The sequence below is a fragment of the Stegostoma tigrinum genome, chromosome 3, assembly GCF_030684315.1.
Source record: "Stegostoma tigrinum isolate sSteTig4 chromosome 3, sSteTig4.hap1, whole genome shotgun sequence".
Lineage (NCBI taxonomy): Eukaryota > Metazoa > Chordata > Chondrichthyes > Orectolobiformes > Stegostomatidae > Stegostoma > Stegostoma tigrinum.
The window spans coordinates 112,296,019-112,310,302 of NC_081356.1; the positions used below are offsets into that span (position 1 = coordinate 112,296,019).

The window sequence follows — 14,284 nt, forward strand, 5'->3', positions numbered from 1 at the left end:
TGATCATGGAACTTGATGACTTTAACCTCATGCCCCTTCATCTGCAGAAATCCATATGGGATTTATTCTTTACTCACTTGGACATTAATGTGATTCGAACTTAGTCATGGAAAAAAAATTAAAGCAACCCTGCAGGTTCACTGTACTTCAGAAATTAGACTATGTTTGAGAAATGACAGTTATTCTGCAGCCCGTATTTTCCTAGAATTGCTAATGATTATATTTGAAAACTCAGAGGCCATTCCAGTCCATTCTTAAATCTGAATATGGGCACGTCTTTTGACCAAACAGTCAAAAAAAACTCTACCTGGTCCATAGTGTGGACAGTAGTGTTTGAACTTGTTGCTTATTTTCTTACATTTTATTTCAAATAGATCAGGATTCTCAAAGGATTGTCTCAGAAATGGGCCGAGCAACATTAAAAGACCGTAGAGGACTGACAGATGAACCTCGTAGGAAACCAGAAGATAAAGAGGTAACTGGAAAAAGATAACAGCACAGTACTGTGAATAATTGTTTAATTTTGCTTGTATATATGTAATTCTAAAATATTATAGACAGAATTCTCCCCACAAAAATATCTCATAGATCAAGTGTTTGGTATGCTTATCTTTATTGGTCAACGCATTGAGTTTAGGAGTTGGAAAGTCATGTTGAGGTTGTACAGAACATTGATGAGGCCTCTTCTGCAGTACTGTGTCCAGTTCTAGTCTCCCTGTTATAAGGAGAATGATATGAAGCTAGAGAGGGTTCAGAAGAGATTTCGGAGGATTTCGCTAGGTATGGAAGATTTGAGTTATTAAGAAAAGCTAGAGAGGCTGGGACTTGTTTTTTGCTAGACCATATGCAGTTGGGAGGTGACCTTCTTGAGGTTTATAAAATCATGAGGGATATAGATATGGTTAACGGTAGATGTCTTTTCCAAAGGATGGGGGATTTCATGACTAAGGGGCATATTTGTAAGGTGAGAGGAGAGAGATCTAAAAAAGACATGAGAGGCAACTTTTTTTAACACAGAGGATGGTACATGTTTAGAATCAATTTCCTGAGGAACTGGTGGATACGAGCACAGTTATAACATTTAAAAGACACTTGGATAAGTACATGAATAGGAAAGATTTGGAGGGACATAGGTCAGCATCAGGCAGGTGGGACTCATTTAGTTTCGGATCATGTTTGTCATGGACTGATTGGACTGATGGTCTTTTTCTGTGCTGTATGACTCTGTGAGGGGCATGGATGTGGTGAATAGCAAAGGTCATTTTCACAAAGTAGGGGAGCCCAAAACTAGAGGATATAGGTTTAAGGTGATAGGGGAAAGATTTTAAAAGGACCTAAGGGGCAACTGTTTCACACAGAGGATGGTGTGTATATGCAATGAACTGCCAGAGGAGGTGGTTGAGGGTGGTACAAATGCGGCATTACAGCTGGAGAGAGACAGTGGTGGTAGAGAGTTGCTTCTCAGACTGGAGGTCTGCCATCAGCAGTGTTCCAGAGGGATTGGTTTTGGGCCCTCTTTTGTTTATCAGTTATATTGATGATTTGGATGAAAATATGGAAGGAATGGTCAGGAAGTTTGTGAACGACACCAAAATTAGTGTCATAGTAGACATTGAAAAAGGTTTTCTAAGATTACAAAGGGATTTTGATCGACTGGGCCAATGGGCTGAAAAATAGCCGATGGAGTTCAGTTTGGATAAATACAAGGTATTGCATTTTGGTACAACAAACAAGGGTAGGGCTTATACATTTATTGTAGGGTCTTGGGTGGTGTTGTAAAACGGAGGGACCAAGGGATTCAGGTGCATAATGCTTTGAAGTTTGTGTCACATATAGACAGTGATGTTAAAGAGGCATTTGGCATGCTTGCCTTCATTGCTCAGTCTTTTGAGTATAAGAGTTGGGAATTCATGTTGAGGCTGGACAGGACATTGGTGAGACCTCTTCTGGAATACTGTGTCTGGTTCTGGTCGTCCAGTTATTGGAAGGATATGATTAAGCTGGAGACGGTTCAAAAGACATTTACCAGGTTGTTGCTGTGTGTGGAAGGTTTGAGTTATAAAGAAAGGCTGGATAAGCTTTGACTTTTTTTTCACTGGAGCGTAGGAGGTTGAGAGGTGACCCCTGTAGGAGTTTATAAAATAATGAGGAGTATAGATAGAGTTAATGGTAGTTGTCTTTTCCTTAGGATGGTAAGTTTCAAGACTCAGGGACAGATTTTTAAGGTGAGAGTAGAGAGATTTAAAAAAGACATGAGGGGCAATTTTTTTACACACAGGTGGTTTTCATGTGGAATGAGCTTCCTGAGGAAGTGGTGGATGCAGGCACAGTTATAATGTTTAAAAGACGCTTAGATAAGTACATGAATAGGAAAGGTTTGGAGGGATGTGGACAAGACAGGTGGGACTAGTTTAGTTTGGGATATGTTCGGCATGGACTGGTTGGACCAGTCCAACTGGTCATACATGCTCTTTGGATCTATGACTGTACGAGGGGCATAGATAGGGACAATATACAAGATCTTTTTCAAAGGGTAGGGGAGTCCAAATCTAGAGGACATAGATCTAAGGTGACAGGGGATAGCCTTAAAAGGGACCTAAGGGGCAACTTTTTCACACAGGTTGGAGTGTGCATGAAATGAGCAGCCAGAGGAGGTGGTGGATACTGGGAAAATTATAACATTTCTGGATGGATACTTGAAAGGAAGGGTTTAGAGCAGTATGGGCCAAATGTTGGCAAATGGAGCTACATTAATTTAGGATATCTGGTTGGCAAGGACAAGTTGGACCAAAGAGTCTCTTTCTGTGCTGTACGTGTCTATGACTCTGTGACCTGCTCCTGTATATTCCACCATGTGGTTATATACATTTACATTGTTGCACAGATGTTCTTTAGATCTCAGGAGCAACTGTTGGCAGTGTAGTTTCATACTCAGCAATATAAGGTCTGCAGTTCAACCAAGGAGGGGAAAAAATTTGGAACTTTCAACTCAGTTGCCTGTTTTAAGAAACAAATAAAGGATCATTTTTTTGATGACTGGATGCTGCAATCCTCTTTATAGCCAGTGAATCTCATTTAGAAGCATAATCGTAGAATCCCTACAGTGTAGAAACAGGCCATCCAGCCCATTAAGTCCACACCAACTCTCCAAAGAGCATCCCACCCAGAATCAACCCCCTACTCTACCCCTGTAACCCTGCATTTCCCATGGCCACAACACCCAGCCTGCACATCTCTGGACACTGGGCAATTTAGCATGGCCAGTCCACCTAAGCTGCGTGTCTTTAGATTGTGGGAGGGATCCAGAGCATCCAGAGGAAACCCACGCAGACACGGGGAGAATGTTCAGACTCCACACAGATAGTCGCCTGAAGGTGGAATTGATCTCAGGTCAATTTGTCCTATTTAGATCGGCATATGGATGATAGCATAAGGTCGGGGTGGAGGTTAGATAGACCTTCGGTTTAGGGTAAAAGTTCGGCACAACATTGTGGGCCGAAGGGCCTGTACTGTGCTGTACTGTTCTCTATTCTATGTCCCTGGCACTCTAAAGCAGCAATGCTAGCCACTGAGCCACCGTTACACTGAGACCATTACACAGTGGTGTAATCTCCATTGTAATGTATGAAATGTGGCAACCAGGTTGTCTGCAGCAAGTTCCCACAAACATTAATGTGACAATGACCAGACTTTATAGAATCGTATAGTCATTGAGATTTACAGCACAGAAAGGGCCCTTCAGCCCATTGAGCCTGTTCCAGTCAAAATCAAGCACCTAACTATTCTAACTGTTCTAACCAGTGATGCCCCTCATCCCAGCAATACATTTTTAAAAATCCATTGGGTACCTAGTATATAAATTAATAAAATGGGGCAAGTTGGAGCTCTGAGTTTTTGTTTTACCTTGTTGCAGTGATTATACCAGGAAAGATGAAAAACTTTATGATATTGTTTCAGTGAATTGCTTGCATATTTATTTTGAAATAATTGGGACCCGGTGTTGAAATTAGATTGATTTAATTCTGAAGGGCCTATCACTTGTTTAACTCACAGGCACATGGCCTCGAGATTCTGCATGGCTTAAAGTAAGCAATGATAAAAGGACCATTCTCTAATCAGAGACAGAATTGAGGGTTATGGGGAAAGATAGCGAGGGTCATAAATAGGGTGAATAGTGAGGGTCTTTTCCTTAGGGTGGGAAAGTTGAAAGCTAGGGGCATATTTTTAAGGTGAAAGGAGAAAGACTTAAAAAGGACGTGAGGGGTAACCATTTTACACAGAGTGGTTCGTGGGTGGAATGAAATGCGAGAGAAAATGGTGGATGTTTAAAAGAAATTTACATAAGTCCGTGAACAGGAAAGGTTTGGAGGGATATGGGCCAAATAGAGGATGGGGACTCTGTTTAGTTTGGGAACATGGTCACTGTGGACTAGTTGGACCAAACAGTATGTTTCTGTGCTATATGACTCTATTTGAAGCAAATAGCCATCCAATCAATCTTTGTAATGAGTACAAGATTTAGATCAAGGAACCAAATTAGCTTTACATCTGAGTTCAGGTCATGTTCTTCAAAACTCTGAAAATTTCAGTCACACAGATATGCCAGCATTTTGGTATTAATGGCATCGATCTTACTAAACAAATCCTCAATCCGTACAAAAGTTTTTATTTTCTTGAAACATATTTTCTCTTTTCAGAGACAGCCTGCTAAAGCAATTTATGACTTTAAGGCTCAAACAGCAAAGTAAGTATTGTTGAAATGTCTATTACAATGGCTTTACTTTATTTCATGCATTCTAGATTTTCAAAGTTAAGATCTGACCCTGAAGAGGCTCTGTGAGTAAATCTCTCACTAACTAGCTGGCAGGATGTTGTGAAATCAAATTTCTGATCACCAAAGGGCTGTCAATACAATTTGTTGGTGTCATAAAGTAATGTAGTGTCCCCTAGGCCCAACTATCTTTAGCTGGTTCATCAATGAACTCCCATTCACCATATGGTCAGAAGTGGGGATGTTCTGTGGTGATTACACAATGTTCTGCACCATTCGCGACTCCTCAGATACTAAAGCCATCCACGTCCAAATATCCAGGTGGCAAGTAACACGTGTGTCACACAAATGCAAGACATTGACCACCTCCAAAAATACAGAATCTAACTATTCGCCTTTGGTACTGAATGGCATTGCCATGACTAAATCCAACACCATCAACATCCTGGGGATTACCATTGATCAGGAACTGAACTGTACCAGCCATATAAATATCGTGATCTCAGTACCAGATCAGACACTAGGAATTCTACAGCGAGTAACACAACTGCAGATGCTTTAAAATCTACTGGAAGCAAGCCAGGAGTATGAGGAAATACTTTTCTCTTCCTGGATGAATCCAGCTCCAACAAAACTCAAGAAGGTTGACACTGTTCTGGTTGATTGGCACTGCATTCACCTCTTTCAGCATTCACTCCCTCCATCAGAGACACTTAGTAGGTGCATAATGTGCCAAGTACACAAAGAATTTCAGAAATTTGCCAAGACTCCTCTGACAGCAACTTCCGAAGCTTGATCACTACTAACTACAAGAGGAAGGCAGTAGATATCCGGAAACACCACCACTTGCAAGAGCAGTCCAAACCGTTCACCATCCTGACTTGGAAATGTACTGCTGTTTCTTCAATGTCAAAGGATCAATCCAAAGATACAGAGATTCTGGAAGGCAGTTCACCTCCAGCCAAAACAGGGACGGACAATAATTGCTGAACCAGCCAGTCACAACCACATCCATGAATTAATTTTTAAAAGTAACAGGAGCAGTAGTTGACCAATTCGTCTTCTGAGTCTGCACTGCTAATCACTAAGACTGTGGCTACTCTCCTACCCTGATTCTCCATCTCCCTCAGTTCTCCTTGCATCCAACAATCACTCCAAGCCTACCTTGAATATGTTCAACGACTGCTCATCTTGACTTCTGTGGGGTAGAGGGATTCAAAGATCCATAGCCTTTTGAGGCGAGAAACTTTCCATGCATTACCAAACCTTTATCTATCACAATAAAAACCAAAAGAACTGAACTGTGGATGCTGTAAATCAGGAGCAAAGACAATGTTGCTGGAAAAGCTCAGCAGGTCTGGCGGCAACTGTGAAGGAAAAAAAAGAGTTAACGTTTCGGGTCCGGTGACCCTTCCTCGGAACAAAACAGCCTCAGTTCTGAGGAAGGCTCACCGGACCTGAAACGTTAACTGTGTCTTTTCCTTCTCAGTTGCTGCCAGACCTGCTGAGTTTTTCCAGCAACATTGTTGTTTGTCCCTTATCTGTCAGTGTGAGTGGAGGTTTCCCCTCCCTAGAGGTGCTAAGAAGGGGAAAGAATTGAGCAACGAAGTGTTGGACAAAAATATCCATGGGCGACTTTTTCCATTTGCCCCTAAGTGGTCAGTTAGTGGCCTTTAAAAGCCTCAACTCACCATCTCCGTTTTTATCTGCTTCCCTGAGGAAGGCGGCTCGGCTCCCGAGTGGGGAATTGTGATGACCTGAACCCCAGGCTAGTGGGTCATTGCGGTACCGACTACCCCAATTTGGGGACAGTCAGAGGCACAGATGGCAGGTGAAGGTGTGGCCTGAAAGCCACCATGCTGTAATTGTCTCCAACCCCTCATCTCCACACAACCCACCCCCACAAAGAAGAAGAAACTGTAAGCGTTCCTTTTCGTCGCCAGACTCCACAAAGTTTGACAGATATTTGGAGGCAGCAGCTGCCACCGTCTGATTGGCCAGCAGCTTCTGGTGACCCAGGTCTTTAGTGTCAAGGCCTGTGATAGGATGAGGTACTCAATGTTATGCATGCCTGTCAGTTCTTGGTGACTAGATCGGAGGGAGTCGTGTGTTAGACACCACCTAACACAACTCTGCTATCCCCACGCGCCACCCCACCTTTTCTTTTTGGAAAAGGAAAATCAAACCCCATGTGATTATTGTGTCTAAGACACCACAGCTATTTCAGTGGAATTTTGTCATGCTGCACCCAATGAAAATGAAACAAACTTAGGAACAGAAGTGAAGCCTGCCCCACCATTCAATGCAATCCCTACAGTGTGGAAATAGGCCCTTCAGCCCAACAAGTCCATACCAACCCTCAGAGCATCCCACCAGACCCATCCCCCTAATCTGGGCATCCCTGAATGCTACAGGCAGTTTATCATGCCAGTCAACCTAGCCTGCAGATCTTCGGACTGTGGGAGGAAACCAGGGCAAACGCACACAGACACAGGGAGAATGTGTAAACTCCACACAGTCACCCAAGGCTAGAATTGAACCTGGGTCCCCAGTGCTATGAGGCAGCAGTGCTAACCCCTGAGCTACTGTGCCACCCATTTGCAACCTTCTGAGTAAAATAAATTCTCCTCCTCTCAAAGATAAATGACACCCCCCTTGTTTTCAAACTGTGCCCCCTGATTCTAGACTCTTCGACCAGGGGAAACAACTTACTTGCATCTATCCTTTTTTGTATCTTATATGTTTCAATGAGATTGCCTCTCATTCTGCAAAACACTGGAGAATCCAGGCCCAGTTTTCCAAATCCCCATAGGACAGTCGTGCAATCCCAAGGACAAGGGTCTGATGGCCCTTCATTATAATCCCTCCGCAGCAATAATATCCTTCCTTGGATAAGGAAACCAAAACTGCACACAGTACTCCAGGTGCAGTCTAAGCTCCTATACAATTGAAGCAAGACTTCACCACTCCTGCACTGAAATCTTTCTTCAATAAAAGCAAAAATTCCATTAACCTTCCTAATTGGTTTCTGTATCTGTATGTTAGCCTGCAATGATTTATTGAAGAAATGCTCTGCAGCTTCTTACATCTTTGTTGTGTTCTGTTAAACATCCACACCTCAGAGTGAATGCTCTTCCTCGCACCTTCTTACACCTTTGCTTTTAATCTTATGCAATCCTGAATTTTGTTTGTGAGCAATGTTTGACTGACCTTTTTTTTGAGTTTTGCATCTTGAAGATCTATATAGTTGCTGTAAGCCATACAATAGGTCTTTAAACACCATCCATCGCCTACAAACACTCATGCTTCTGAATGTTTTTTCCCAATCCAACTCAGCAAAATTGTACTTCATACATTTATAATTTCTCCTATCCAAACTTAAAACTCTTGCTTCAGACCGAACCACCTCGCTTTCAAGCATAACGTAAATCTTAACCAGGTCATGGTTACTCATTTTCAAGGTTCTTTTACAACAAGATTGTTAACTAGCCATTTTTGTTACATGATACTGCTCTGGAAAATCATCCCTAATACACTCCAGGAACCTATCCTCCACTGTTTTGTTATTTACCCAGTCTCCATGCAAATTGAAGTCGCCTGTGATAACTGTGTTGCCCATACTACAAGCTTCTGTTATTTCCTGATTGATAGCATTCCCCACACTGCCTTTACTGTTTGACAGCCTATAAATAACTCAGTGTCTGCTGCCCTTGTTCTTTAGGACTGATAGTAAATGTTTTTCTTTTGCTAGTTGACCCAGTCTTTTTAGAAGTTAGGAGAGGGCATTACCAAGAATGTTCCAGTATTTATAAGAGTGCCTGCGCATGTGACAAAGAAAGAGTTCAAGAATGTGAAGGAGTGAATTCTTACACACAAGAATTTGGAAACCACTATTCAAGGTGCTAACATTGAAACATCCAAAGGTAACCAATAGCACGCAATTGTTGAGACTAAATTTTACTTCTGGCCTACTTCTGGAAGTAATTTGAAATGTAAACTCTGTAGCTTGGCTTGCTTTTCTATTAAACAGTGGCACTAGGTGTCAGCCTTGGCTCAGGGGTAATATTTTTGCCTGTGAGTCAGAAGCTGTTTGGACTGAAATGCGATCATGTCCAGATATCCTTCCTGTTCCGGTGTGCTCATGTAATCTCTGCCGCATTGCTACAGGCACTTCACTTGTCCAGACAAGGTGAGCACAAGGGCATGATATCAACATTAGCTTAAAAAGTTCCAACTAGACTTAAGGCCAAAAACAAAGTTGCTGGAAAAGCTCTGCAGGTCAGGCCGCATCTGTGAAGGAGAAAACAGTTAATGTTTTGGGTCCAGTGACCCTCCCTCAGAACTGGATGCTGCCAGACTTGCTGAGCTTTTGCAGCAACTTCTTTTTGTTCCTGGTTTACAGCATCGCAGTTCTTTCGGTTTTTATGCTTAAGGCCAACCTGAAAGAAGAGGTCACGGAGCTGGATTGGAGGGGAATAAACAAAGAAGCGGCAATTGCTACCGAATTGATTGGCTGTATGGTGGTAGTGAAACCACTCGAAAAGCGAGGGTATGCACAACCCAAATGATCAAAGCAGAGTTCTGAAATTAAAAAAATCTCACTTCCAATTCCAATAGTTAAACCTTCACCACCTGAAATGCAAGGTATGATTACTGGCAAGTGAAGCTGAATGAAAGTGGCACCTTTCTATCCACATTCTGAACCGACGAATGTCATTTGGCATATCCATGGCTCCAGAGAAATACAAACACAGATAATTTGAAATAGCTAGAGATCTTCTTGGCATGGAAACTGTGGTGGATGATCTACTCGCATATGGATGTGAAGACCCAACGGAGAATCTATTGCTCACCACAGTCCAAACTTTATGCAACAGCTCAACAGAGCTCTCAAGGTGAACCCAAAACTAAACAAGAAAAGGCGACTTGTTAACGACGTGTGAAGTCAAACACGTGGTCACTTCCTGACCAAAATTAATGTTACACTGCACCCACTCTTCCAAAGGCAAAAACGCTACTGAATTCAGAAGTTGTGACAGGTGTAAGTTACACTATCATAGTGAAAAAGCAGAGAGCCAAATTTCGTTTTAAGATGCGAAACCATAGCCAGAGTTCAGTTTTGGAGAGCCAATCAGGGTACCATCCTCCAATGCTTTCAACAGCTGAAGTGGCAATTTTGAACTGCACTGGCTGAAATAAATGACTAGGCATACTGTTACAATCACAGACACATACTCAAAACTGGAGATACCGTCTGTCCATTGCAGGCAGCTGATCAGGAAGTTAGGAGTTCAGTACTTCCATAGCCACAGATCAACCACCAGGCCTAGTAGTCCAAAAAAAATTGGCAACGGAAATGCAACTAAAGCAAGTGCCAGAACACTTCTAGAGCGGGAACATCATCCAGGTGAACAGCCAACACAATGTGGACAAGTACCTTAAGACACCAGCATAATTTAAGCCTTATGTACCAAGATTGACAAGAATAACACACTGCTAATGTTTATGTGTCAGTTGGGTAACTTAGTAAATCACAGTTACTTAGGCTATGTGCAAGATAGTTTTTTGTTGTTTATTATGAAATAGGGATTGTCTACATTAAAATGCAATCATATCTTTGCGCATAGAACATAGAATATTACAGCACAGTACAGGCTATTCGGCCCTTGATGTTGCGCCAACCTGTGAAACCAATCTGAAGCCCATCTAACCTACACTATTCCATTATCATCCAGATGGTTATCCAATGACCATTTAAGTGCCCTTAAAGTTGGCGAGTCCACTACTGTTGCAGGCAGGGCATTCTGTGCCCTGACTACTCTCTGAGTAAGAACCTACCTCTGACATCTGTCCCATATCTATCACCCCTCAATTTAAAGCTATGTCCCCTCGTGCTACGCATCACCATTCAAGGAAAAAGGCTCTCACTGTCCACCCTATCTAATCCTCTGATCATTTTTTATGTCTCTATTAAGTCACCGCTTAACCTTTTTCTCTCTAACGAAAACAGCCTCAAGTCTCTCAGCCTTTTCTCATAAGACCTTCCCTCCATACCAGGCAACATCCTGGTAAATCTCCTCTGCACCCTTTCCAAAGCTTCCACATCCTTCCTACAATGCGGCAACGAGAATTACGCAATACTCCAAGTGCGGCCGCACCAGAGTTTTGTACAGCTGCAACATGACCTCATGGTTCCGAAACTCAATCCCTCTACCAATAAAACCTAACACACCCTACACCTTTAACAACCCTATCAACCTGGGTGGCAACTCTCAAGGATCTATGCACATGGACACCAAGAGCTCTCTGCTCATCCACACTACCAAGAATCTTACCATTAGCCCATTACTCTGTATTCCTGTTACTCCTTCCAAAGTGAAACACCTCATACTTTTCTGCATTAAACTCCATTTGCCATCTCTCAGCCTAGCTCTGCAGCTTATCTATATCCCTCTGTAACCTGCAACACCCTTCCACATTATCCAAAACTCAACGAACTTTAGTGTTACCCGCAAATTTACTAACCCATCCTTCCACACCATCAACCAAGTCATTTATAAAAATGACAAACAGCAGTGGCCCCAAAACAGATCCTTGTGGTACACCACTAGTAACTAAACTCCAGGATGAAAATTTCCCATCAATCACCACCCTCTGTCTTCTTACAGCAAGCCAATTTCTGATCCAAACTGCTAAATCACCCTCGATCCCATGCCTCCATATTTTCTGCAATAGCCTACCGTGGGGAACCTTATCAAATGCTTTACCCTCATCCACCTGTTTGGTCACCTTCTCAAAGAACTCAATAAAGTTTGTGAGGCACGACCTACCCTTCACAAAGCCGTGTTGACTATCCCTAATCAAATTGTTCCTTTCTAGATGATTGTAAATCCTATCTCTTCTAATCCTTTCCAACAATTTACGCACAACCGAAGTTAAGTTCACTGGTTTATAATTACCAGGGTTGCCTTTACTCCCCTGCTTGAACAAGGGGACAATATTTGCTGTCCTGCAGTCTTCTGGCATGATTCCTGTAGATAATGACGACATAAAGGTCAAAGCCAAAGACTCTGCAATCTCATCCCTAGCTTCTCAGAAAATCCTAGGATAAATCCCATCCAGCCCAGGGCACTTATCTATTTTCACACTTCCCAGATTTGCTAACACCTCCTCCTTATGAGCCTCAATCCCATCTAGTCTAATAGCCTGTATCTCAGTATTCTCCTTGTCTTTCTCCTGTGTGAATACTGCTGAAAAATATTCATTTAGCGCCTCTCCTATCTCTTCGGACTCCACGCGCAACTTCCCACAACTGTCCTTGACTGGCTGTAATCTTACTCTAGTTATTCTTTTATTCCTGACAAACCCATAGAAAGTTTTAGCATTTTCCTTGATCCTACCTGCCAAAGACTTCTCATGTCCCCTCCTGGCTCTTCTTAGCTTTCTCTTTAATTCCTTCCTGGTTAACTTTCTATAACTCTCAAGTGCCCTAACTGAGCTTTCACGCCTCATCTTTACATAAGCCTCCTTCTTCCTCTTGACAAGAGATTCAACTTCTTTAGTAAACCATAATTCCCTCGCTCGACCACTTCCTCTCTGCCTGACAGGTACATACTTATCAAGGACACTCAGTAGCTGTTCCTTGAACAAGCTCCACATTTCAATTGTGCCCAGCCCCTGCAGTTTCCTTCCCCATCCTATGCATCCTATATCTTGCCTAATCACCTCATATTTGCCTTTCCCCCAGCTATAACTTCTGCCCTGCGGTACGTACCTATCCCTTTCCAACACTAAAGTAAATGTAACTGAATTGTGGTCACTATCACCGAAGTGCTCACCTACCTCCGAATCTAACACCTGGCCTGGTTCATTACCCAGTACCAAATCCAAAATGGCCTCGCCTCTTGTTGGCCTGTCTACATACTGTGTCAGGAAACCGACCTGCACACATTGGACAAAAACTGACCCATCTAAAGTACTCTAACTATAGCCTCTCCAGTCAATATGTGGAAAGTTAAAGTCCTCCATAACATCTCCCCTGTTACTTTCACTCCTATCCAGAATCATCTTTGCAATCTTTTCCCCTGCATCTCTGGAACTTTTCAGAGGCCTATAGAAAACTCCCAACAGGGTGACCTCTCCTTTTCTGTTTCTAACCTCAGCCCATACTACCTCAGTTGCCGTGTTCTCATCAAATGTCCTTTCTGCCACCGTAATACTGTCCTTGACTAACAATGCCACACCTCCCCTCTTTTACCACCTTCTCTGACCTTACTGAAGCATCTAAACCCCAGAACCTGCAACAACTATTCCTGTTCCTGCTCTATCCATCTCTCCGAGATGGCCACAACATCGAAGTCCCAGGTACCAACCCATGCTGCAGGTTCACCCACCTTATTCCGGATGCTCCTGGTGTTGAAGAAGACACACTTAAAACCACCTTCCTGCCTGCCAGCACACTCCTGCAATCTTGAAACCTTATTCATGAGCTCAGTACTCGCAACCTCCTGGACACTGGAGCTACAATTCAGATTCCCATCCCCCTGCTGAATTAGTTTAAATCCTCCGGAACAGCATTAGCCAATTTCCCCCCCCCCCCCCCCCAGGATATTAGTACCCCTCTGATTCAGGTGTCGACCGTCCCATTTGAAGAGGTCCCACCTACCCCAGAATGAGGCCCAATTATCCAGGTATCTGAATCCCTCCCTCCTGCACCATCCTTGTAGCCACATGTTCAACTGCTCTCTCTCCTTGTTCCTCGCCTCACTAGCACGTGGCATGGGTAACAAACCAGAGATAACAACTCTGCTTGTTCTAGCTCTAAGCTTCCACCCTAACTCCTTGAATTTTTGCCTCACATCCCCATCCCTTTTCCTACCTATGTCGTTGGTGCCTATGTGGACCACGACTTGGGGCTGCTACCCTTCCCCCTTAAGGATCCCGAAAACATGATCTGAGACATCACGGACCCTGGCACCTAGGAGGCAACACACCAACCGCGAGTCTCTCTCGTTCCCACGGAATCTCCTATCTGTCCCCCTAACTACAGAGTCCCCAATGACTAATGCTCTCTTCCTCTTCCCCCTTCCCTTCTGAGCAGCAGGGACAGACTCTGTGCCAGTGACCTTTACCCCATGGCTTACTCCTGGTAAGTACTCCCCCCAAAAAGTATCCAAAACAGTATACTTATTATTGAGGGGAACGGCCACAGGGGATCCCTGCACTGTCTGCCTGTTTCCTTTCCGTCCCCTCTCTGTAACCCATCTACCTTTTTCCTGTACCTGAAGTGTAACTACCTCCCTGTAACTCCTCTCAATTACCCCCTCAACCTCCCGAATGATCCGAAGTTCATCCAGCTCCAGGTCCCTAACGCAATTTCCGAGGAGCTGGAGTTTGGGTGCACTTCCCGCAAATGAAGTCAGTGGGGACACTAGCGTTAAGCCTTACCTCCCACATTCTACAGGAGGAGCATGCAACTGCCTGAACATCTATTCCCACTGTTCTGAATTCCCA

General features: G+C 43.4%; 1 protein-coding gene across 4 annotated transcripts in view; it reads left to right on the forward strand.

Annotated features, from left to right (window-relative positions):
- sorbs2b (sorbin and SH3 domain containing 2b) overlaps positions 1 to 14,284 on the forward strand; it is a 493,304-nt gene that overhangs the window by 433,536 nt on the left and 45,484 nt on the right. For all 4 annotated transcript variants that reach the window (XM_048526962.2, XM_048526963.2, XM_048526965.2 and 1 more), the window contains 2 exons: positions 375 to 475; positions 4,698 to 4,744. In XM_048526962.2, the coding sequence (XP_048382919.1) occupies positions 375 to 475; positions 4,698 to 4,744 (148 nt within the window). The remainder of the gene's footprint in view (positions 1 to 374; positions 476 to 4,697; positions 4,745 to 14,284) is intronic.